The sequence below is a fragment of the Dama dama genome, chromosome 31, assembly GCF_033118175.1.
Source record: "Dama dama isolate Ldn47 chromosome 31, ASM3311817v1, whole genome shotgun sequence".
In the NCBI taxonomy this organism is placed as follows: domain Eukaryota; kingdom Metazoa; phylum Chordata; class Mammalia; order Artiodactyla; family Cervidae; genus Dama; species Dama dama.
In genome coordinates, this window is record NC_083711.1 from 40,399,963 (window position 1) to 40,423,847 (window position 23,885).

General features: G+C 37.5%; 1 protein-coding gene and 1 long non-coding RNA gene across 3 annotated transcripts in view; one reads left to right on the forward strand and one right to left on the reverse strand.

Moving 5' to 3' along the window:
• The window catches only part of LOC133050194 (uncharacterized), an 88,723-nt gene extending 87,574 nt beyond the window's left edge, over positions 1-1,149 (reverse strand). Inside the window, exon 1 of the long non-coding RNA XR_009691547.1 lies at positions 1,008-1,149. This is a non-coding gene — a long non-coding RNA (uncharacterized LOC133050194). The remainder of the gene's footprint in view (positions 1-1,007) is intronic.
• On the forward strand, positions 970-13,282 carry C31H3orf38 (chromosome 31 C3orf38 homolog). 2 transcript variants are annotated; one of them, XM_061134377.1, is made up of 3 exons: positions 970-1,489; positions 4,446-4,684; positions 5,916-13,282. In XM_061134377.1, the coding sequence occupies exons 1-3, from the start codon at positions 1,363-1,365 to the stop codon at positions 6,486-6,488; spliced, it is 939 nt and encodes a 312-aa protein (XP_060990360.1). In that variant the 5' UTR covers positions 970-1,362; the 3' UTR covers positions 6,489-13,282. The 2 variants fall into 2 exon arrangements, with proteins under 2 accessions (XP_060990360.1, XP_060990359.1); XM_061134376.1 differs by having other exon boundaries at positions 972-1,489; positions 5,913-13,282.
• Positions 13,283-23,885: the final 10,603 nt, after the last annotated feature.

Sequence of the window (23,885 nt, forward strand, 5' to 3'; positions counted from 1 at the left end):
TGTCTTTCATGTGGCTCCGCACCAGTATTGTGAGCATTTATCTCTTTATTTGCAACACTCCCAAAAGCTCGGAGAAGGGTCTGTGTCATTTCTCATGGTAGGCGATCAATGCTTAATGAAAAATGAAGAATTGGTATCTGATAAGTAAAATGTACCCTAAATGACATCCACTGGCAAGTCAGTTTAAATATGCTTTGAATGCCTTATCTTTAAGACTACATTCACAGTACGTTTTGACTGATATTTAGCTGTGATATTTACATAAAAGTTAAATTTGCTTATCTGGATATGCAAGTGTGCACATTTCAGCTACTAACTGGCAATAATCTAATTAATGTTAATAAATAAACTGGCTAAGACAACGGAAGGAGACAGAAGGCAGTGACAGTGAATTTAAGCCTGAAGTTTCCCTCGTAAATGTTGACACTAACAGTGATAACAAGAGCTAACACATACTGGGCTCTTTCTAGACGCGACGGTTCTTCACCCTCCTCCCCCGCCCCAACAACCCCATCAGGTAGGTATCTCTACTGTATCCATTTCGAGACAGAAAACTGGGAGACCAAAGAGCTTGCTCAAGGTCACAGTTAATAAATGACGGAATAAAATCCTGGCAATCTGGTTTTCAGAGTCCCCAACCTTAAACCATTCGCGATATAGCCTCGACTAAAGCCAGGCCGGCGAGGATCAGAAGAGAAGCAGTAGCGGACCCCAGCTTGTTGGCGAGTTAAGCTGAAAGGCGGACAGGCGTGGCATAGGGTAGGTGATTTTCTTCCTAAACTTTTCCAAGTACAATGTTAAACAACGCCAGATTGTTTCAGCACACAATTATGTAACTTAATATCAAACTACAGGTGTACCACCCAACTCTCAAGTGGCCACAGATAACTTTCGTGCGCTGCCGAGGGGCTGGGCCCGCGGGCGGGGAGGAGACGCCTCCATTGGCCGGCCCCGCTGCATCACGGGAGCTCGCCGTGCGCGGGGGCCGCCGCCCGCTTTCCACGCACCTGTACTGCGCAGGCCTCCCAGGCGCTCTTTTGGAGGCGGGACTCCTGAGGAATTGAGGGTTTCGTTTTATCTTGTGGAATGCCGGCGTTCCAGTGTAAACGCGGAGCTTCCCTAAAGTGAGATGCGAGAGACTTCTCTCAGTTCCCAGCAGCCCGGAACCACCGATCGGAGCACCGAGTTTCCTGAGTCCCTCATTTACTACCACTTCCGCCCACGGGTCTGGCATACCCGAGGCTCTTTGGAGGAGAACGGCCCGGAAGGCACTTCCGGTTTCTGTTGCCAAGGCGCCGGCCCGGTGGGCCTAAGGAAGCGACATTGTTGGCGGCGTCCTCTCCCCCCATTCTGGGGGTCGAGATGACGGGGCTCAGCTACACGGAGATGGAGGGCTGTCGTAACCTGCTCAGCCTATTGGACAACGACGAGATCATGGCCCTATGCGACACTATCACCAACCGTCTGGTGCAGCCTGAGGACCGTCAAGGTAAGGGTAGTCCCCACCCCCCACCCCCCAAAGGGTGGCCATCTCTCCTCAGGCCTCACTCGGCCGCCGGCTTGCCGGAGCGTGTGAGTGGAGGCCGTGGTAGGTCTCACTCACGGCCGGTCCGCGACTGCACTTGTGCGGAACCCGCGGAAATCATGGCCACTGTAGCTGCTGTGTTGCCTCATAGCCACGGCTCACCCCCGCCTCGCCAAGCACTGGGGGAAATGGTGGTCTGAAAATGGCGCTGCTTTCCAGGTTTTAATCCTTTAAATGTTATGAGCAAATTGCTGCTTGTTTCGTTTCGAAAGTTCAAGGTACGTGAATAGTGATTTTTTAAAAAAAAAATTGGGGAAGTCGGGTGTTCTCCTTTTTCAGTTTCGTTCAGGGAAGGAGTGTCAGCTGCTGCTTTTTTTCTTGAGCTTGGGGAAGATATCATAAACACTATCAGTCTGCTGCTTTATGAGTTTAAAACAACTGCTGTGATAAAAGAGCAGCAGATAGTTTGAATCCATGTCTCTCTTTGGATCCACATTTTTTTCAGAGATGATTCTGCGTACTAGGACTACATTACTTTCAGAGCCAAATAAACATTTCGGTAGAGTAGATTTCATGGGTTACAAATATCGTTTGGTTGTAATGTAATGAGTAGCTTAAGCATTAAGCATTTATCAGTTTGTATATTACCTGACTAGTTTTATTTTAAATTTGCTGAAACTTACTTTAAAATGGGAAAATTTCTGCCTCTTACATTAGCTTATGACTTAAGTATCAGAGTCTGCGTTTTATAACTGCCTTTCTCTTTTGAGTCCTTTTACGTTTTCGCCGTTTAAGATCATTCATTTGAAAGTGAACCATGGACACCAAATGAATTTCTAAGACGTTAGACTGAAAACAGTTTTAGAATTAATGTAGTTCTTTGGCATTTATATATTTTACATGGTAATCACCTTCTAACACTATTGATGAATAGATTAAAATATAATTGATGATGGATCTAAAAGCAAACAAGAAATTAAACTACCCCACACAAACATGTTAGGTGATTTGACAAATCATTTCTGGGGTGGTGGGGGTGGGGGGAGAGCATAGGAAAAGATAGTCAACATCTTTACAAAGCAGTGAAATAAAATCCCAAAATATATGGTCTCTTTTATATGTACCAAATTTCCAAAAACTAAACATAGAAACTTCAAATATTGTTTATCTTGTGAAGTAAGTCTTTGACAACTACTGTGGAGTGTAAGTAGGAGCTACTACTTTGGAAAACAAGTTTGATATTACCTCCTAAAATGGAAGATTGCTTACCCGAGTGTCAAACTTCAATGTGCCCATGAATATCTCGGGGATTTTGTTAAAATGCAGATTCTGATTGAGTAGTTTTGGAGCGGGCCCAGAAATTCTACCCTTGTAACAGGCTCCAGGTGATGATCGTTCTTCTTGCCCTTCTGGGCTGGGAGACATTTTTGTACTGGGTAGTTTCATTTCTTGTTTGCTTTTAGATCCACCATCAATTATATTCAGCATTTTAATCTATTACAGTTTTAGTCACGTTCACCTATAGTGTGGGAATGTTCAAAGCAATAGTATTTGTACTTGGATACACATAAGTCTACAAAACAAAAGTAAATGCCTTGTGGTATAGTCTATAATTACCTTAGGTACAGTACTGAAAATCAGTTGACTACAGCTGTGTTTATCCACATAGCTTAATCTCAGAAACAATAAAAATTAAAATTACAGTAATATAATGATGGATTGGGTTTATAGACCATTCAAAGAAATACCAAACTATATTCTGTAGGGAAACATGGTTGTGTTGTACTACTATAAAGAAAATTGAGGGAATTCCCTGGTGGTCCAGTGGTTAGGCTTCCTGGTTAAGGAACAAAGATCCCACAAGCCCCGAGGGGCAGCCAGAAAGAACGAAAATCGAGGAAATGATAAATAGCAGTTAGGAGAGTATCTGCATGTGAGGTAAAGAGAGAGATAATAGCATTATGTAGGGAAAGTTAAAATGAGGATCAAAGATACTAGTTATTTCTATGTCTTAAACTATGTTGTGTGTATATAGGAGTTCATTTTATTGCCATTCTGTATACTTCATACGGGCTCTCCTGATCGCTCAGTTGATAAAGAATCCACCTGCAATGCAGGAGACCCCGGTTGAGTTTCTGGGTCAGGAAGATCCCCTGGAGAAGGGATAGGCTACCCACTCCAGTATTCTTGGACTTCCCTTGTGGCTCAGCTGGTAAAGAATCTGCCTGCAATGCCGGACACCTGGGTTCCATCCCTGGGTTGGGAAGATCCCCTGGCAAAGAGAAAGGCTACCCACTCCAGTATTCTGACCTGGAGAATTCCATGGATTGTATAGTCCATTGGGTCACAAAGAGTCGGACACGACTGAATGACTTTCACTACTTTCATACCTCACACATGTAAAAAATAATGTTTAGTCTGCTTAACAGAAATTCTTTAAAATTAAAAAAAGAGATGGTCTTGGCTCTACCACTTCTTACACGTATGATTGTTGATACCTCATGTATCCCTGACTTTCATTATTTGTAGAGTAAGGAGATTGAACTGAGAAGAATTGTAATTTTGTCTATTTTTAGGGATTGTAAATGAACGTAGGTCTATTGACCCTATTAGAAAGAAATTTTTTTTTTCTCTAATTGTTTTTTTCTTAAAATACAACCATTCCTTAAAATGCTTAAATTCACAATCTCTTATAAGAAGTAAAAGGAAGGAAGAATTTTAGGTAGGGAAATTTAAAAAAAAATTTTTTTAAGCCCAAAACCTGACAACCCACTTCCTGGTTTTTAAAAATGATAACCATCTCATACAAAAGCAATAATGCCATGAGAAGAGTTTATAAAATATCATTTGATTCTGCTAACCCTGGACAAATTTACAGATGACTCATGATTTTCTGCTAATCTTTACAATTTTCTTTTAGATGCCATTCGTGCAATATTAGTCTACAGTCAAAGTGTAGAAGAACTTTTGAGGCGAAGAAAAGTCCACCGAGAAATCATATTTAAGTATTTGGCAACACAGGGTGTTATTATACCTCCAGCTACTGAAAAACACAATCTTATTCAGCATGCAAAGGATTACTGGAAAAACCAGTTACAACCAAAATTGAAGGAAACACCAGAGCCAGTTAAGACAGAGGACATTAGACTCTTTGAACAGGTAAAACGGATTTCATAGTGATATCCTAAACCATAGTTCTGTGTAAGAGTCTTTAGATAATCGTAGATCTGGGGTGACATGGTTAATTAATGTTTATTTTTTATAACTTTAGCTTTGTATCTTTTGCATCCTAAAGGAAGAGCAGTAAAGCACCTAAGACAAAGTATTAAAAAAAATTTTTTTTATTGAAGCATAATTGCTTTACAGAATTTTGTTGTTTTCTGTCAAACTTCAACATGAATCAGCCATAGGTATACATATATCCCCTACCTTTTGAACCTTTTTTTTTTTTTTTTTTTAAGTAATGTGTATGTGATATTCTGTTGATTTGTGAGGGGAAAATGTTTTGCAGCCCTTTAGCAAATGGAGACTTGATTTTTAAAGACAGTAGATAGACTGCATGCGTGCATGCTAAGTCATTTCAGTCGTGATCCTATGACTGTAGCCCACCAGGCTCCTCTGTCCAAAGGATTCTCCAGGCAAGAATACTGGAGTGGGTTGCCATGCCCCTCTACAAGATAGACTGCAGGGTCAATTTAATTTTAATTTAGCCTCTGGTTCTCTAATTTTTTTTTCCCCTTCTTTAAAAGAACGCTGTTGTAAGCCCTTTCTTATTTTGAAGACTTTCTTTGGCATTAAATTGCAAAAATGAAAGAAATTTTTGTTATCTATAAAAAAGTCCCTGTTTTAGTAACTTCCTCCAGCTGACATTGGCTGTTCATATTTCTTTGTATTTCCACTGTGCATTTTAAATACTGTGTGAATATTTAAATACCTATTGACCCTTTAGATAACTTGAAGTTTTTAAACTATACACTCAGATAAAATTAAGTGAGAGATGTTTGCCTTCACATTAGGAAAGGATCTTCTAGGGCTTCCTTAATGTACTGAAAAGAGTGTTGACTTTGAAATCATATAGATGTGACTTCAAATTAGGGGGCCTTGTTTTCTTTATAAAACAGGCATATGCTTATGTAAATCATTATTATTGACTTAATTCATGCTGATATTTTAAGAGACTTGGTTTTGAACCTTAATTTCTTAGAAGTGTCAGAAGTTTAAACTGAGAATTTCTTAAATAACCTCCCCTTTGTGAGAAAGAACGTCCTATCATTGAGTTCATAGGTGGTTCATTTTCTTTCTGCTATAACTAGTATGTTAAAACTTGACTCTGAAATAGCCTCGATAGAAAATAGATATGAGAATTAACCTTGGTTTTATTAATCAGCAGGAGAAAGAAGAAAAAAAGGCCGAAAAGGTTGATTTTCGTCGATTAGGTGAAGAATTCTGTCAGTGGTTCTTTGAACTTCTGAATTCTCAGAATCCTCTTCTGGGACCACCTCAAGATGAGTGGGGGCCACAGCACTTCTGGCACGATGTCAAGCTTAGGTTTTATTACAACACATCTGAACAAAATGTGATAGACTACCATGGAGCAGAAATTGTGAGCCTTCGTCTGCTGTCACTAGTGAAAGAGGAATATCTTTTCCTCAGTCCCAACTTAGATTCCCATGGACTAAAATGTGCTGCTTCTCCCCACGGTCTCGTTATGGTTGGAGTTGCTGGGACTGTCCACCGAGGAAACACTTGTTTGGGCATTTTTGAACAAATTTTTGGACTCATCCGCTGCCCTTTTGTGGAGAATACTTGGAAAATCAAATTTATCAACCTGAGAATTATAGGAGAGAGTTCCCTTGCTCCTGGAAGATTAATGAAACCGGCTATTACATTTGAACCAAGTGACCTGGAAGCCTTTTATAATGTAAACACTTTATGTGGTCCGGTGAAGTACAACTCCATGTAAGGCAGGCATTGGACAGTGGGATTGGAGACCAAGATTCATCTAGTGGAAGTTAGGCACTGCTGAGCAAAAGAGAACTAATTTTACCTAGCCTTGAAGCACTGAGTACAATGCCAGTCTGAAAAATCTTCTATATAGAAATTCATCCAAATACTACATCAGTAATGTCTGAGTGATTTCATATTGAGGGGTTGACATATTTTAGTTGAAATGTCTTTCTTGACTACAAGCTAACATATTATGTGAACACTTGCCTCTTTTCTACTTGAGTTGCAGCAAATATTCTGAAAATTTCATGCAATTTGTCAAATAAATCTCACTTCAGATGTTGTAACTAACAGTGTGCCTTAAAAACCAGTTAATATTTTCACTTAGTGGGTATTCTGCTGCTATCTGTACTTGTTCGTGTGGGGAAAAAATTAATAGTGTTCAAGGCTTCCCCTTTTTCAGTTACTTTTGTCTAAATCTAGGTAATTTTACAAATAAGATTATGACAGTATTGCTTTAAAAAGAAGTACATATTTTAGAGATGTTTAAAGTCCGGTTATTTTAGAAACTTGAATGACATTCTCATACAAAAAGTACAGAAATTTAGCTGGTGGAGAAAAATTTAATTTGCTTTTTAAAATATTTAACGAACATTTTTCAGAGTTATCTATTGTCCAAGCAACATTTTCTGAAGTATTTTGGGTAATAAGTGCTGTTCTTAGACTTTTTTCTTTAAGCTTTCAGCTAACAGTTTTATAGAGCATTTATTATACTGTTAAAATTTTATAAAAGGTATACCCAGTTTCTAATTTAAATGAATTTTTTCTCTTGAATGATCTTAGGTGACCAATACCCCAAATTAAACATGTATTGAGATATATTCCCACATCATAAAATTATTAGAATTTTTTTCACTTCTAATTTGTTTTATTGGATTTGAGTTACAAGATTAGATTGCCAGATTACACAGTTGCTTTCAAGTTTAAATTCTCATCACCCAGCAGCTGCTTGCTGAATCTGAATTTATTTAATAATTTTAATTTACAGAAATGTCATTTGGAAAAAAATCATCTGGGAAATGTTGTGATGAGGTACTAACTTTAACTCAATTCATGATCATCTAGGGTGACTTACAAAATTTTGGAAACAGGAGGAAAAGACTGATCTTTGTAATTTTTTTTAGTGCCATGCCTTTATGAAGGGTACAAATTGATACATCCCCAAAGAAGAACTTAATAAAGGAGGGAAATCCCTTTAGTCTGCTGTAAGAACAGTGCTTTGTTTAGGTTTTTTCTTCTTTAAGTTTGAAGTATCATTTTAACATGTAATTGATATCCTTAGTAAAGGATAAAATTTAAAATTATTCACGTTTTCTTTGTTCTATTGCTGTCAAATACTGTAGAAATAATACCAAAGGAAGATGCTCGGGATGGGCAGAAATTACCTGTAGGTATGTTCAGTATTGAATTTTTGAATGTGTAATGTTCAAGTTAGGCTGCAATCTGTATGTCCCTTCAGTCACCCTTTAAAAATGTGAAATCTTTCTGATCTACTAAATGAGAATTCCCCTGGAGAAGGAAATGGCAACTGCAGTATTCTTGCCTGGAGCATCCCATGGACAGAGGAACTTGGTGGGCTACTGTTCATGGAGTCACAAAGAATTGGACACAAATGAGTGACTAAGCGCAGTTGAGAATTAGAGCTATATTTTATTTCCTTTGAATCCCCACAGCTGGCTACACAGTGGGACCTAATGTCCAAGTGAATGGGTGAATGAATGAGTAAAAGACACTTAACCTACTGTATAAAAGACTTTTTTTGCATCTAGATTTTGTCTTTGGTTCTAGTCATTAGTGGTGGTCTTGGGGTTATAATCTCTTGGAATTTGATATGTGGATGCACAAACTTTTAGGCCCCAAATTAGGATAAAATTTTAACTTCCTGTTAAAATTTACTGACATAAAGGTCAGAGTAGGATATAATGGAGGGCCCTAATATGCCTTGGAGAAGGAAATGGCAGCCCACTCCAGTATCCTTGCCTGGAGAATCCCATGGGCACAGGAGCCTGGCAGGCTACAGTCCATGGGATCACAAGAGTTGGACTTGACTTTGTGACTAAACCACCACCACCACCAAGATGCCTAGAAACAGTTTTGCGGAAGTGTGTACTTCTGTTCAGAGAAAGATCTAGAGGAGTTGAAATTTGTTCATGACACTTAAAGCTTGGCCAGGCCTTTGAGAACATCCAAAAGCACACTTAATTCATAGTAATTCAGTGGTCAAAGCAGGGGATACCTGGTCTGTTTACTGGAGGCTGATTTGCTGTAGCTGACAGTGACATGTCAGTATCCTTTTTTGTCGTTGTTTTTGGATGTTTTACTAGTATCTGGAAGACCAAAAACCTTTCATGTGTCTTACTGAAATGTCAAATAATGGACAAAAGGCCCTCTCTGGTTTTATTAAATCAACTTGAAAATGGCAAACACAGGAAAACATTCTTGGGCTATCAGAAAGGCAACATTTTTTTGCCAAAGGAAGGCTAGTTAGTTAAGCCCAGTTAGACAGTGTAATAGCACTCCAGAAAAGGATTTAAAGAATAGTGGTATAACTAAATAAAAAAGATAATCAGAAACATTGTATTTTAACACAATGGCTCTTACGGCTTAAAAAGTCATAAAAATGAGTGAAAACCATTTCTCAGCAGCTATTTTCACAAATTTAGATGCCCCTTTTAAAATTTGGCTTGTGGGGGACCTTTTGAAAAAAGGGAGCTGTGTTCTCTGTCTATAAAAATATGTTTGCATATGTTGTTGTTCAGTCACTAATTTATGTCCAACTCTTTGCAGTCCCATGGACTGTTACACACAGGTCCCTCTGTCCTCCGCTATCTCCTGGAGTTTGTTCAAATTCATGTTCATGGAGTCGATGATTCTCTATCTCATCCTCTGCATACAGTATTGTAATTTTTGCATAGTTCAGTGAATTCATGGACTTCCTTAAAGCACATCTGTGAGTCCTGTAGGGATCCTTATATTTGATATCCAAATTCTGCCATAATTCATTTCCTGCAGACTTAAATTAATTTTAGAAGATTTTGTGCTCTTACCAAAGTCCTTAAGCTAAAAGACTAAATCTTGCTAAGAATAATCTCAAGAAAGTCTGTTAGTTTATGATAGTTAACTTGTGAGTTTTTCAGTAAGTGTTAGATGTTATGATAAAACCTACTAAAATAGCATCAAGTGAAACAAATATTAATGCAGAATTCATTTTATTTTGACAAGGTAGTTTAATGGCCATGCTTTGGAGAAAGTGATAAAATGTGTATCTAGCCAGTTTTGAATGCACATAGCAGAGCTGTGGTGCTGGAAAACAAGACTTTCTACATCTGGGTTTATATGCATGTATTTATTGAACATCTGCAATCTGTCAGTCAATGAATCAAGCATAAGAGAAAACAGTACATCAATAGATTGATGTACCTCAACTTATTTTGAATTCATATCTCTGGTTTTAGATGTCTTAAGATGAGAACTGCATTAGGCCCTTTGCTAGAGTTGGAAGGAAAATATTTCTGCATTGTCTAAGAGTGCACTAAAGCCTTTCAGCTTTACTTTTCCTAGTTGAACCTTTCCTGTAGTCTTTCAGTAAAGTGTTGAGTGATATTTATTGTGAGTTATAATGTGCCCCACAGTATTAAACCAGAAACTCCAGAATTCCTTGTGTGTAGTCATGAAATGTTACTGGAATCCCTGGCCTAATCTCATTTGCCTTTTCAGTGAGTCACTTAGTGAGGGTTCTTTGGTTGGCAGTTTTCATCTTAAGTTTTAAAACAACTTAAATCTCAAGTATGAGATTAGTTATATTTGAGTTAATGAGTGTAAGGATTGCAGGAATATTGCTGTTCACTGCCGACTGTGTTACTTATCTGGTGGGATGTTTTCTGAACAAAGTGTCATAACCACTTAAAGCCTTTTTGCTTGAAGCATTTCATAAACTGGAATTAATCTCTTCTATTTCTGATCTTTTACTATGCTAATTGTTGTCAAGTTGTTAAAGGTACTTTTGTTTCCCTAAGTAGTTCCTGGAATTGGTAATTCTTCCTTATTTCACAATCATTCCCACCTGTGCCTTGCACAATGTAAATAATAGCTAAATTAGGGTATTTATTATATGGCAGTTACTTTTCTGTGCATATGTGTGTTTTAATTCATTTAATCCTGTGGACAGCTATTGCTTATTGGAAAATAGGGTTGAGTAATTTTCCGAGCTTTCAGAGCTGATGGTAGAGTCAGATTTTAGAGGTTGAGAGCCAGTGTGTGGTAACTACTATACATAGTGCCTTGTATCTGCAGTAGGTTGTGGGTTTTGGGTTTTTGGGTGCATTGAGAGGCATGTGGGATCTTATTAATAGTTCCCAACCAGGGATTGAACCCCTGCTCATTGCAGTGGTAGCATGGGGTCTTAACCACTGGACCACCAGCGAAGTCCCTAAAGTAGTTTTTGGTGAATCTTTTTTGACTGTCATTTGCTGTCACATTTTCAAAGCAAACATGCCTTTGAATTGTTCACCTGGATTAGGCGGGAGTGTTAATGCCTACTGTTTCCTCTTGTAATCATGTTATACCTCTTAAGTTGCTTGTTCAGTGGTATAAAACCACTTGGAAGAAAGAGAATGCCCCGTGAATTGCAGCTCGCCAGGCCTCCCTGTCCATCACCAACTCCCGGAGTTTACCCAAACTCATGTCCGTTAAGTTGGTGATGCCATCCAACCATCTCATCCTCTGTCGCCCTCTTCTCCTCCTGCCCCCAATCCCTCCCAGCATCAGGGTCTTTTCCAATGAGTCAACTCATTGCATGAGGTAGCCAAAGTATTGGCGTTTCAGCTTCAGCATCAGTCCTTCCAATGAACACCCAGGACTGATCTCCTTTAGGATGGACTGGTTGGATCTCCTTGCAGTCCAAGGGACTCTCAAGAGTCTTCTCCAACACCACAGTTCAAAAGCATCAGTTCTTCGGCTCTCAGTTTTCTTGACAGTCCAACTCTCACATCCATACATGACCACTGGAAAAACTATAGCCTTGACCAGATGGACCTTTGCCTTGAGAACCAACCCCATGAACAGTATGAAAAGGTTTTCTGTGTTTTAGCTGCTGAATTTAGACCCTCTTTACCTAACCCTTGACTTATGTAATAATTTCTTATTTCTTTGCTTTAATATTTCTTGCATATTTGTGACATTAAAATTTCCTTAAAGTACTACAGCTTTCATCATATCTTCTGCATTCAGAAATTTCACTGGTGTTACATTACCTACAAAATAAAATCCGGATATCACAATCTTCTTTTTATCACTGTCTAGCTTTGATTCCATTTATTTTCACACACTGTTTGATCCCAGCAGACATCTGTACCTATGTGGTCTTTGTATTTATGTTGTGCTTACTTAGCTCTCTGCTTTTACTGGCAAGTATCCAAAGTTGCAGAATTTAATTTTTTTGTTGTTGCAGACAGTCTTATTGTAGAAAGAAAAGGACTCTAATAGAAATGGAGTTTAAAAACTGAAAATTTCTCTGTAAGTCAAACTTTATTTTCTCTTGAGGAGTTTTGTGTACCTTGTCTTACCACGAATAATCTTTCCACAGCTTTTTGTATGGCTGCTTTTTCATCTTTGAGGATTTGGCTTAAATGTTTTCTCAAAAGTGGACCCTCTTTATAATACTGGTATTTATCAGAGCACTTTGTTTCAGTTTTAGCACTTTAGATATTATTGTTAGTTGAATTTCCCGTACTAAGATTTTAAGCTGAAAGCAGGGATTGTTTTACTTTTCCATTGTATTTCCATTGCTTTGCACAGAGACAAGATATTCAATAATGTTTATTAAAGATTTAAGTAAGGGAACAAATGCTAGTTTTTATTTAGAGCCTTATATGTTCCTAGTTCTTTGTGTATCTGCTGAAGACATTGCCTAGCACATATATTAGATACTCAGTAAATATTTAATGAGTAAAGCCAAAGTTATTTTCCTGAATAATATATGAATTCAAATTAACAACACTGTTTGGTCAACAGAATTATTAAAGTCTATGCTTTTGTAAAGATGAAGAAACAGGCCCCAAAAGTTAAATAATGTGCTAAAGTTCACATAGTTTTGTTGTAGAGACTTTTTTCCCCCCTCTGGCCTTTTATTTTTTGGTTTATTTTTTTTTTAAATTACAAAGCCTATTTTTTCTTGCACTTTAAGTCCAGTCTGACTACTGCTACTTCCTTATTTTGAAGGAATTTAAACTCAATTGCTTCACATGTAAAAGTGAACCAGATGATTTCTAAGGTCTGCTATAGTTTTTTTTTTTTAAGTTACACATGATTTTGTGATTGTATACCTTCTCAGCAACTTACAAATATTTTAAGTGAATTTGCAGTTCATTGTTAAGGAAATTATTTTGCTTCTTCATAAATCATGCTCATTGAAAAACACTTTGCATTCTTTGTTTTTTTCAAACATTTTTAAGGATGTGTGTGCAGTGTGTACTTGTGTTTACAGAGGAAATATACATAAAAAGATTACAGATCATACCTAAAATAGAAAAGAAAAAAAGTATGAAGACTTTAAAATACTGTCCTACTTTGTAAAATCTATAAATGCTTAAATGTGAAAAAGTGGTGTTCTGTACAACTTTTTGCTTTGTTGCATATGGTTAAAATATAAATCCATGTCTTAGTCAAGAAAAGTGTGAAGTGGTCGACAGAAGGCCAAATTGTAGACTGCCAATAATCCCCAGTAAAAATAAAGATGTTGATAATTAAGGATTTGTGACTCTAAGAGGCTGAGTCTAGGAGTGACATTGTAGACGAGTGGCAGGTTTGGGATAGGGTTTTGCTGAGGGGAGCATGGCCCCGGATGGGTACTGGCTCCTGCTCTTAAGTTATTCTAGGAAGTGTGATGGAAAATATTTGTAGAGCAGATAGGTTTTGCTGTACTGATTGCACTTACTAGAGAAGTACACCTTTATGATAAAATGAGTTTAGAGTGCAGAAACTAGATAACATTAGAAAAATTTAGCATGTCAGCACCTTTAATGCTGGAACTAGTAATAGGACAATCAAGATTAGTGAATAGTAGATGCCTAGGAATTAATAGAAACATAGAATAAGCCATTATTTTAATTCTGAGAGCAACCTTATGCTAGAGCAAGAGTTTAGGACTGAGGGAAAAAGTTGATTTTAAATAACATCAATGTTTTCTCTTAAATGCTCTTTGAATTTGGTGAACTATTGAGCTCTTACTATGTACCAGGTATTTTAACAGAAGACAGTTGGTACATAAAGTAGCTTATTGTTTGTTCTAGTTTCTTAATGTTTTTCTCACTTTAACTTGTATAAAGTAATGATTACTGGTTAATAGTTTATTATTATTAGAAGGTGATTCTCTGTGATCTCTCATTGATGCCCTTACTACTTTAACTATTGACATCTTTTGGTGCTTAATCTGAATTGTAGGTAAAAACCTAATTTTTAGATAAGAGCAATGCTGCTAAAAGAATGGAGACCATAGTAAACCATTTCATAGTTCAGAAGGAAAAAAAATGAAATATTTTTTCAAATGTATTTTTATAATTTTTTGCACATAATTCATGTATTCCAAATTTTAAATGTAAGATACGATTTTCATAGAAAATCTCATTTTTAACTGTGTTCTTTGTAGTTATTAGATACATATGTATACAAGGAGTGTTGGTCAGTTTACTTTAGCCAGCATGAAGTCAAGTGTTCATCTTCACTAAGGTACTTTCTGTTAATTTTCATGTAAATTAATTAGACTTGAATCCTACAGTTGATACTTCTTTATTCCCAGTTCACAAAAATAAGTAACTGAAAAATGATTGAATAGTAATGAATACCACTATTCACAAAAACCCCATAATGTAAATAGTAGAAAGAACTTCAGTGTGAATGGGGTTAGAATCTGTATGTTCTGTGCAGGAGATTTTGTGAGTGTGATGTCTTCAAAACATCAACTAAACCATATAAGGAAGAACAGTAATAAACATCTGAAAAAACTTTTTGGACTGAATCTATTTGCCATTGGTCAGTAGCACATATATTTGCATGTTGCTAAAGTTTTCAGATCCTTTTAAAACATTGATTTCTCTAGTAAGTGAATTTAGTTAGGTAATTTTATTTTTTCTGAGTAATTATAAAATATCTGTTTAAAACATTATAAAAGATGGAGGAGAGTCCAGAATTATAGAAGCATCATCCTGAGTTGCATTCCTTAAGGCCGAGTGTAAGATACTGTTGTCAGTTTCTGTCCCAGGCGCCTGGCTTACAGCTCACTCAGCACCTAGTGGTGTGAAGCCGCCTCACTTAAGAGGAATAGCTTAAGTCCCTGCCTTGGGAGGGTCCCCACCTTAGATCAATCTCTTGGACACTCAGGCACATTTTAGCATCTCTTATTGATTATATCCATCTGTCCTGTGTTTTCCTGCCATTAGATGTAGTCCTCAGAAGTTAGTTATGTATAAAATTATATAATAACACTAGCCTCCCAACAGCCATGAAGCAATCCATTACATGTGGGTCTGAACTTGTAGACTCAGTTCAAATGTCAAATCTGTAACAGTAATAGCAATAATATAAAAAAAAAAGACTTGTTGAAAGCTTGTTAAAAACAGTTTCAACATTAATAACATTAATCAGGACAAAAATGGTACTGGAAAAGTTCTATCAGAAAGTTCTGTAATTTAGTGACAACACAGACAGAAGAGTAATTCGTTTCATATGTGTTCTAGAGGATATTTTCAGACCCATTATTGAGTATATGTGTGTTACATATATTGAGAGAGAAGTCCTTAACTTGTCCTAATTCATCCCTGAAAATCTGTGTATATAGGAAATAGTAATATACTGGAAAATAAATTTTGGTGAAGACTGAAAAGGATGTCTTCACCAAAATTTATTTTTTCAGTACAGTATGTGGGCTTTCCTGGTGGCTCAGTTGGTAAAGAATGCCTGCAATGCAGGAGACCTGGGTTTGATCCCCGGGTTGGGAAGGTCCTCTGGAGGAGGGCATGGCAACCCACTCCAGTATTCTTGCCTGGAGAATCCCCATGGACATAGGAGTCTGGTGGGCTACAGTCCAGGGGGTCACAAAAGAGTCGGACACAACTGAGCAACTAAACAGACACACACACAAAGTGTGCATCATGATATTTTAATGATGGAAGGCCTTCTATTAGGGCAGCTATGAAGGTGGTAGCTAGGTAAAGTGTTATGCAAAAAAGTCAAACAACTCATCTTGTTAAAAAAGAACAGTTAATTATTAACTATGAACTGTCTAGATGTTGATCCAATGCTGAAGGGGAAAGAAAACACCGAGTTTTATCTTTTAAGTCTACACCATTTTTGTAATGCGAACGCTGGGCCTGAGGTGAAAACTTTCTCCTGGATCCTTCCGGTTTTAGAGGAAAGGTGTTCACATGAGGTTCTGAGATCAGAGCAGAGATTAAGAATATTTCTTTCAGACAGTGTCAGTAAATGGCTTTACCTTGATTTTAGGTGCCTTGCTCATGTGGCATACTCAACCTGTTGACCTAATTTCTTGAACAGACATCCCTCCACGTCCATAATGTTAATTGTAATACAGAAGTCTTCTGCAAATGGCCTAGTTGTATAGAGCTTTATCCACACCTAACCTCCATCTCATTTTCTTGCCTTAATACAGAAACATCAGGTACATCAGGGTACTGCAACATAACATGAAAAAATTCTTTCTTGAGCTGCATGCAAAGGACAGATTGGGAATCCATTTAACATTATCTGCAGGTAGATTTTTCTTATGATGACTCAAGATTATTGTGAGAGAAAGTATATGACTAAAAAGAAATTTGATATGTGGATTCATAAAAACAGGAGGTTTGGGGCCTCACATGTCAGAATACCAAAGCAGTGACAAGCTTCCTCTTTCACATGAACATGGTAATACAAAACAGATTTATGGGATAAGATAAAATTGCTCATACATCATTCTTATAGAACAAGTTGTACACTAAAAGCTTATGCTGACCTGATTTTCAGTTCAGTCGCTTAGTCGTGTCTGACTCTTTGCGACCCCATGAACCTCAGCATACCAGGCCTCCCTGTCCATCACCACCTCCTGGAGTCCACCCAAACCCATGTCCATCGAGTCGGTGATGCCATCCAATCATCTCATCCTCTGTCATCCGCTTCTCCTCCTGCCCTCAATCTTTCCCAGCATCAGGGTCTTTTCAAATGAGTCAGCTCTTTGCATCAGGTAGCCAAAGTATTGGAGTTTTAGCTTCAACATCAGTCCTTCCAATGAACACCCAGGACTGATCTTTAGGATGGACTGGTTGGATCTCCTTGCAGTCCAAGGGAGTCTCAAGAGTCTTCTCCAACACAGTTCAAAAGCATCAACTCTTGGGCTCTCAGCTTTCTTTGAAGTCCAACTCTCACATCCATACATGACCACTGGAAAAACCATAGCCTTAACTATAGTGTTTTTAAAAAAAACACAGTAATCACCTTTTCTCACTAACAACTGGAATCATTATCGTTTTTTAGCAACTAGTCAATGCTCTTATTTTCTGTCCTTTTATAACCCATATTCTGGCAGTTTGTCAGATCAATTTAACTGTCTCCTTTTACTTTACACCCAAATAAAGCTGCTGCTGCTGCTACTAAGTCGCTTCAGTCGTGTCCGACTCCGTGCGACCCCATAGATGGCAGCCCACCAGGCTCCGCTGCCCCTGGGATTCTCCAGACAAGAGTACTGGAGTGGGGTGCCATTGCCTTCTCCGCCAAATAAAGCTACTTTGAAACATTTTCAGTCCTAGAGTGAAAAAATTTTAAAAGAACCTATTTTCAGGGTTCAGATCAAGATGGTGAAGTAGAAGAATGGAGCTCACCTTCCCACACAAACACATCAAAAATCCACATACAGAACAACTCTCATGGAAAACTAACTGGAAACTGGCAGAATTTGTTCACAACGGAAGCTTTAAGAAAAATCACATACTGGTAGGATGGAAGAAAGGGCGTAAGGTTGGGACCTCCGACCCTGAAAGGAATGTGAAAGGCAGGAACAGTCTGCATGGGCGGACCCTCACCCTGGGGAGCAAGGAGGCTGAGCCACAGACTGGGCAGCCCTGTCATAGCGTCCTCCACAGAACAGACAAGCCCCCTTTGGTGCTGGGGAGACCCACTGGGACAGATGGAAGGGCTCAAGATGTGTAGACTCATGAAAAGTGTGGAAGTGCTGGCTGTGAAATAAAATTCCTTTTATAGAAAGACAAGAAGGATTTAAACAAATTTATTTCTCTGCCCTTTGACTTCCTCTCTCCTCTCTACTGTGCATTGTGTATCTACATTATGCATCAACCAAACCTCCCCCAGCAGCAGAAATAGCTGCTTAACCATAAAGAGCAAGATTCCCCTAGCATCAACAAGACAACTCCTTAAAGATAACATTCCTTCTTGATCTTGTAAGGAACTACAGAGCGCTTAGCTCTGGATTGTGTAAACTGTCAATAACCTATCATTCAGTGTACAACTTTCTGTCTCAAAAAACTTGTGTCTCAACTTGTGTCTCAAAAAACTGCCTTCTGATGGGTAGAATGGTTCTTGGAACTTTGTGAGATGTTCTTCCTGGGTTATAATCCTCAAATTTGGCTCAAAATGTTCCATTTCTTTCTTAGATTGACTGATTTTTTTGTTGACAATTGCTTGGTGCAGCTGCCTGACTATCAGAGACATTCGCCAGAGGACACCTGGGGTCTGCCTGGAACTGGCGCTCAGTACCAGTAAGGGCCCACTGTGCCCCTCTGGCTTCTCGGCACTCCTCAGATATTTGGATCTCACTGTTTGGGTGATGATCCTGAACATTTTATTTGAGCTTGTTTTCACTGAAGACTACTCCAGAAAATTGAAGAGGAGGGAGTATTCCCAAATTCATTCTATGAGGCCACCATTACCTTGATACCAAAACACCACAAAAATAGAAAATTATAAACTAATATCTTTGACAACTGTAGATGTAAAAATCTTCAACAAAACATTAGCAAACAATCCAACAATGTATAAAAAATATCATACACTGTAGCTGGATTCATTCCAGTTTCATAGGGTGGTTTAACCTACACAAATCAGTCAATGTGATACATCATATTAACAAAGGGAAAGACAACACATGATCATCTCAATAAGATGTCAAAAAAACATTTGACAAAATTCAACATCTATTCGTGATAAAAATTCTTACCCAAGTGGATACAGAGGGAGTATACCTCAACATAATAAAAGCCATTTATGACAAACCCACAGTCTGCATAATACTCAACAGTGGGGAAAAAAAAAAAAGCCTTCCCACTAAATTCAGGAACAAGACAAGGATGGCTACTCACAGCTTCTCATGGTGCCTACTCTCATAGTATGGGAAATCTTAGTGACAGAAATCCAACAAGAAAAATAGAAAATATCCACCTGGAACAAAAGGGGTAAAACTTATTATTTGCAGATGACGTGTGTGTGTGTGTCTGTGTGGCGCTCAGTTCTGTCCGACTCTTTGCTGCCCCACAGACTGTAGCCCATCAGGCTCCTCTGTCCATGGAATTCTCAAGACAAGAATACTCAAGTGGGTTGCCATGCCCTTCTTCAGGGGATTTTCCTGACCCAGGGATTGAACCCAGCTCTCCTGCATTGCAAGCAGATTCTTTACCAGCTGAGCCACAGGGAAGCCCTGGTGATATAGAGAGATATATAGAGAACTCTAAAATCTCCACACAAAATCTATTAGATGAATTTAGCAAGGTTGAAGGATACAAGGTTAATATACAAAAATCTGTTGCATTTCTTTATAGTAGTAATGAAGTTTTAGAAACAAAGTAGAACAATCCTGTTTAAAATGGCATCAAAAAATAAGTAAACCTAGGAATAAACTTAAACAAGGATGTAAAAGAGCTATATGCTGAAAATTATAAAACACTGATAAAACTGAAGATGATTCAAAGAAATGGAAAAATATCCTATGCTTTTGGATTGGAAGAATATTGTTAAAATGGTCATCCTATCCTAAGCAACCTACAAATTTAATGTAATCCTCATCAAAACACCCATGATATTTTTCACACAGCTGGAACAAATAATCCTAAATTTATGTGGAACCACAAAGGACCCAGAATTGCCAAAGCAATCCCAAGGAAAGAAAAAAGCTGGAGGCATAACCCTTCTAGACGTCAGACTAAAAACATTAATCAAGACAGCTCATGAGGCTTAACATCATCAAAACAATCCAGTCAAAAAAATGGGCAGACGACCTAAATAGACATTTCTCCAAAGAAGACATACAGATGGCCAAGAGGCATACGAAAAGATGGTCAACACTGTGAATTATTAGGGAAATGCAAGTCAAAACTGCTTCTCTTGACAGCTCAGTTGGTAAAGAATCCGCCTGCAATGCAGGAGACCCCGGTTGGATTCCTGGGTTGGGAAGATCCACTGGAGAAGGGATAGGCTACCCACTCCAATATTCTGGCCTGGAGAATTCCATCGACTGTATAGTCCATGGGGTCACAAAGAGTTGGACATGACTGAGCAACCTTCACTTTCAAGTCAACACTACAGTGAGGTATCACCTCACACCAGGCAAAATGGCTATCATCAAAAAAAAAAAAAAAAATCCACAGATAATAAATGCTGGAGAGGGTGTGGAGAGAAAGGAACCCTCCTATACTGTTGGTGGGAATGTCAGTTGATACAGCCACTCTGGAGAAGAGTGTGGAGGTTCCTGAGAAAGCTACAATACATGACGCTGCTGTACCACTCATGGGCACACACCCAGAGAAAACCAGGCATCCACAAGGAAACCTGCACTCCAGTGTTCACTGAAGCACTGTTTACAGCAGCCGAGATGTGGAAGCAATCTAAATGTCCACCCGAGAGGAATGGATAAAGATATGGCACATATGTATAATGGAATATTGTATTCCATTAATACTCAGCCATTAAAAAGAATGAAGTAATGCCATTTGCAGCAACGTGTGTGGATCTAGAGATTGTCATGCTGAGTGAAGCAAGACAGAGAAGGAGAAATCCTTCTCTTATATGCAGAATGTAAAAAGAAATGACAAAAATGAACATATTTACAAAACAGACTCACAGACTTAAGAGAACAAAATTATGGTTGCCAGGGAGGGGAGAGAGAATGGGGTAAAAGACAGGGAGTTTGGAATCCACATGTTCATACTGCTCTGTTTAAAATGGATAACCAACTAGATCCTACTGCATAGCACAGGGAACTCTGCTCAAATATGTGGCAGCCTGGATGTGAGGGGAGTTTGGAGAAGAATGGATACATGTATATGTAGGACTGAGTCCCTTTGCTGTGAAACTATCATCGCATTGTTCATTGGCTATACTGTAATGTAAAATAAAATGTTTTTAAACAGCCTAAGTGTCCACAATAGGCCACTAACTTACAAAGAAGTGGTTCTACACACACACAATGAAATATTACCCAGCCAAGAAAAAGAAGGAACTATTCCCATTTACAGCAACGTGGATGAACTTAAAGAATATGCTTAGTGAAATAAATGGGAGAAAAGACAAATATATGATATAACTCATATGTGTGATCTAAAAAATAATGGCAATGAATCTATATACAAAACGGAAACAGACTCCAGACTTAGAAAACAAATTTTTGGTTACCATAGGGGAAAAGGAGGGGAGAAAGAAGAAATTAGGAGTATGAGTTTAACAGATACAAACTGCTATACACAAACTAGAGAAGCAACAAGGGTTTACTATATAGTGCAGGTCATTACACTCAATAACTTACAATTCCTATAATGAAATATAATCTGCAAAAGAAAAATCCCAAACCTGAATCACTTTGCTATACAACTGAAACGAACACAGTGGTGTAAATCAATTATACTTCAATAAAAAGTTAAGAGATGACATAAAAAAATCCTATTTTCTTTCATTCACGTTTTATGATTTACAATTATCAACATTTTCAGATTGTTATCACTAATCAATATATATTCTTTTAGATGTATGTTGAGCAAGGCTGTGTTTTTGCATGATACATGGATGAGGGGGATATTTTCATCAGATGATTTTCATATTCTTTGTTATTTCCTAGCCAAAATAAAGCATTCATTCATTATCATAATTAGTAAACAGGCAAATTTATGTTATTTATATCCCTACATTCAGATGGCTTGTGATATCTTTCTTCATTTTATAATTTAGTCCTTATGAAGCTGGGTCTTTTGAAACTCTTGGGTTTGCACGTTAGAGAAAGTCCCAAGAACTGTACACAGGTAACTAAAATATGCCTGTTCCTAATTGCTTGACTTCGCATAGTGGTTAGTTTAACTTTTTACTGGTAATAAATGTAGCATGCCAATAAACAAGTTCTCAAAATACCTAAAGTATATAGTGAGTACAATAAATATACGTCACTCTTGGAAAACTAAGCAGTAGCTAAGTTTTCAAATCTGAGTGGACTTGCATTATAAAAAGTTTTAGGGGCTGCACAGCTATGTAGATGAATAAACAGATTTTCTAAGGTAAATCTGATTAAATGGGATAGGTTTATTTTCATCCACAAAATGTATTAATTTTCTAGGAGTTTTAATAAAATACTTAATTTTACAAGATGTTCCATTTTAAGAGTACCCTACTTTAAATAACTAAATTTTAATTCCATTTAAACAGTTTATTGGATTACGTTTTGCTAGAAACAAATTAGTATAGGCTCAGATAGCATAATACTGCAAAAACTATCTTGCTTGTCTTCATCATCCTTTCTTTCCCCATCACATTTTTTTCTTTGAAATTAAGAAGGCATCAGGAATACTTTATCCCCCTCTTGTTTAAAACTCAAATGTTGCTGTTGATTATTTTGAAGTAAAGAGGCTTGCAATAACATCTTAAAGTAGAACATGGAATTTTAGTGACATCTTGTGGCCAAGGCTTTTCTCTGAGTGTTCTTTGTCTGTCATAGAATGGGCTTTGTACTAGTGGACTTCCAACAGGAAAATGTACTTCTGAGAGTCCCTGAAGACTGTAAAAATTTAAACTGCTATAAAGGGTTCTAAGGCAATCAATTTCCTTAACTTCAATACCTGCCCTCTTCCGATACTAACTGGACCAGGCCTGTGGTCTAGGCACTATGCCATTTCCTTTTTTCCAACCTTCCTTTAGTTACTCTTACACCTCCTGTGCCTCACTGTAGTGCATTACTCTGTGGTATCAAAACCTCAAATTTTAAAAATCAAAAATCTTAATTAATTGGTGTAGGGGAAGGGAATCACTACAATTATCATTCAACAAAAGCTTTGCAAGTCAGGTGGTTGCTAAGCTTTCATTAAAAGTATTTGGTTTCAACAAAATGAAAGAAAAACATCGTCAGATGATGATCTATCATCTGATCATTTATTAAAACGAATCTTGGCAATAAATCACCATATTTTTTTCCTTTTGATCTAAAATTTATATACACTAAAATGTACAACTCTTAGAAAATGTCTCAACTATTATAATTTCATTCCTCTCTACTTATTAGTGTAAGCGTACTTTCTCATGCTCATTTAAAAGACAAAATTGATGACAAACTGATTTATATAAGAAATAACCTACTGCATTAAATCATGGGTTTTCAGTGAAGTGTGTGAATTAGTTACAGAATTTTGGTCAATTATATAAAACTAAAAATTATAATAACCAGAAGACATGTTTAACACTTTAAACATAGTAAAATTTTTCCAAATTGTGAGTTTTTTCCTGTATAGAAGTGTTATACAGTGATTAATAAGTTTTTTTAAAAATAAAATATATTAGGATAAAATTCTATGGGACAACTGGAATACAAATTAATACATATGCAATGAAATATTACTCAGCCATAGAAAGAATGAAATAATGACATCTGCAGCAACGTGGCTGAACCTAGAAATTATCATGCTAAGTCAATTAAGTCAGAGAAACATAAGTAACATGTGATATCACTTATATGCAGAACCTGAAAATATGATACAAAAGAACTTATCTACAAAACGGATGTAGATCACAGACATAGAAAACAAACTTAAAGTTACAAGAGGTGGAAGGGAGGTAGGGATAAATGAGGGATTTTGGATGAACGGATGTTGTTAAGTTGCCCAGTTGTCTCCGACTCTGCAACCCCTGGACTGCAGCACACCAGGCCTGGATGAATAGATACATGCTATTACATAAAAAGCAGATTAACAACAAGGACCTACTGTATAGCAGAGGGAGCTATATTCAGTATTTAGTCACCTATAAGGGAAAGTAATCTGAAAAAGAATATTTATGTATAGCTGATTGCTGACACCTGAAACATTGTAAATCAATGTTCAATAAA

What these genes read in the sequence shown, in the direction of transcription:
- C31H3orf38 (XM_061134376.1), top strand. Translation starts at nt 1,363, where the DNA reads ATGACGGGGCTCAGCTACACGGAGATGGAGGGCTGTCGTAACCTGCTC. An exon ending in GCAGCCTGAGGACCGTCAAG is followed by an intron (nt 1,490 to 4,445) that starts GTAAGGGTAGTC and finishes ATTTTCTTTTAG; the next exon opens with ATGCCATTCGTGCAATATTA. An exon ending in ACATTAGACTCTTTGAACAG is followed by an intron (nt 4,685 to 5,912) that starts GTAAAACGGATT and finishes TTTATTAATCAG; the next exon opens with CAGGAGAAAGAAGAAAAAAA.